Below are 1523 nucleotides of genomic sequence, written 5' to 3' on the forward strand. Positions count from 1 at the left end.
TGTGTAGTGCAGGGCTTTGCAAACTCTGAATAATTATATATGATTATATACGTTTAGGAGCATTAAAATTTTCTGCATTTTAACATCATTTTTATATTTAAGCACATTTAAGCACACAAGTTTATAAACAAACAAACAAAAAAACAATAAATAAATAAATTCCACTTTAAAGTAATGAGAATGAGATTGCAATGCAATCAAAAGAATTTGGAAGCAAAATGTGCTTAATTTCCACTGTTGACACTGTAAAACTTATGTGCTCAAAAATCCCATTGAATCATTCATTAAATACATGACAACATCATATCCTGATTTTATATACTTAAACAAATAAAACTCAAGTGTTCTCGTATTGAAAAGTATGACCTAAACTCCAAAGCGGCAGCAGAAACATTTACTTTAGTTTAGAGATCATTGTTTTGGCATTATGAGAAAGAACATCTAAAGCTCTCAGTATAAAGAGCCATGTTCAGTCTGACTGATAATCTGCAATAACAGATCTTTCCTGCAAGTGCTTCAGAACCAGAGAGCTCTGGAAACACTCTTGACTGTAAGTGCACAACATCCATTTACAGAATTCTGTTGTTTGTACACTTCACATGGATGAAGTTCATGCTGAAAATGGACAAGAATGTTTTAGAGTTTGAAAACAGAAAACAACTATTCAGCTGCTTGTTTACATAGTCTGCTTCAGTGCTGGGTTACAATGTAAAAGAGAGTACATTGGGTTGGCTCAGTGTAGTGGAACTCAAACATTTCTGATCTGAAAGAAAAAAAAAACGTTTTGACGTTACGGTAGTGGCAGCTGGAGAAGCCTGTTATTCACAAAAGAGAAGCCATTTACACATTATAAGTAATTTCAGATCAACCTGTGGGAAAGAAAAAGCAGAAATGAGAATATTACTTAATATCTCTACTTTCCTATACATCAGTGAGATTAAATGTAGAGCAAATGGAGATTTTCGCTCAAGTCACCTGCTCCTCTGATATTCTGAGAAATACCCCTTGAAATAAAACATGACTGACATCTCCAGTACGTCTGCTGAGATTTGAAAGAGCAATAACATTTTCCTCTGGAAGAGCTTTTATGAAGGCAATAATAAGAGTAAATATGAAAAATATGAAATATGAGTGTTTCTCTGTTAATTAACCTGCAGGTTTTCAGAGCAGAACTGGTTGCACTGTATAAATCAAGCGAACACAGAACGCAATATCAATAAGGTCTGACTGGCTTAGGCTGAACCAGAGCTGATTACATCATCATAATTTAAACCAAAAATATTGAATTAATCAGCTCTTCTTAGCAGCTCCTTAATATTAGCCATTTTAGGATTTATGATCCAGTCACTTACTGAACTGTAACACACACACACACACACACACACAAACACATGTCCCCTTCGGGATGAATCTGACAAATCCTGTTTTTGTTGTTATTTTTCACCCCGAAATAAGAAAAAAAGCCTGTTTTTATTTTTGTTATATATAATAATGTATATATAATACCATGACTATACATACAT

At 33.6% G+C, this 1523-nt stretch overlaps 1 protein-coding gene across 1 annotated transcript in view; it reads right to left on the minus strand.

Annotated features, from left to right (window-relative positions):
- Window positions 1-696: 696 nt before the first annotated feature.
- The window catches only part of LOC107660674 (SLIT and NTRK-like protein 3), a 10560-nt gene continuing 9733 nt past the window's right edge, over window positions 697-1523 (minus strand). Inside the window, exon 4 of the mRNA XM_016450061.1 lies at window positions 697-763. Coding sequence (XP_016305547.1) covers window positions 749-763 — 15 coding nt within the window. The 3' untranslated portion in view covers window positions 697-748. The remainder of the gene's footprint in view (window positions 764-1523) is intronic.

The sequence above is a fragment of the Sinocyclocheilus anshuiensis genome, unplaced genomic scaffold (assembly GCF_001515605.1).
Source record: "Sinocyclocheilus anshuiensis isolate Anshui unplaced genomic scaffold, SAMN03320099.WGS_v1.1 scaffold948, whole genome shotgun sequence".
Taxonomy (NCBI): domain Eukaryota; kingdom Metazoa; phylum Chordata; class Actinopteri; order Cypriniformes; family Cyprinidae; genus Sinocyclocheilus; species Sinocyclocheilus anshuiensis.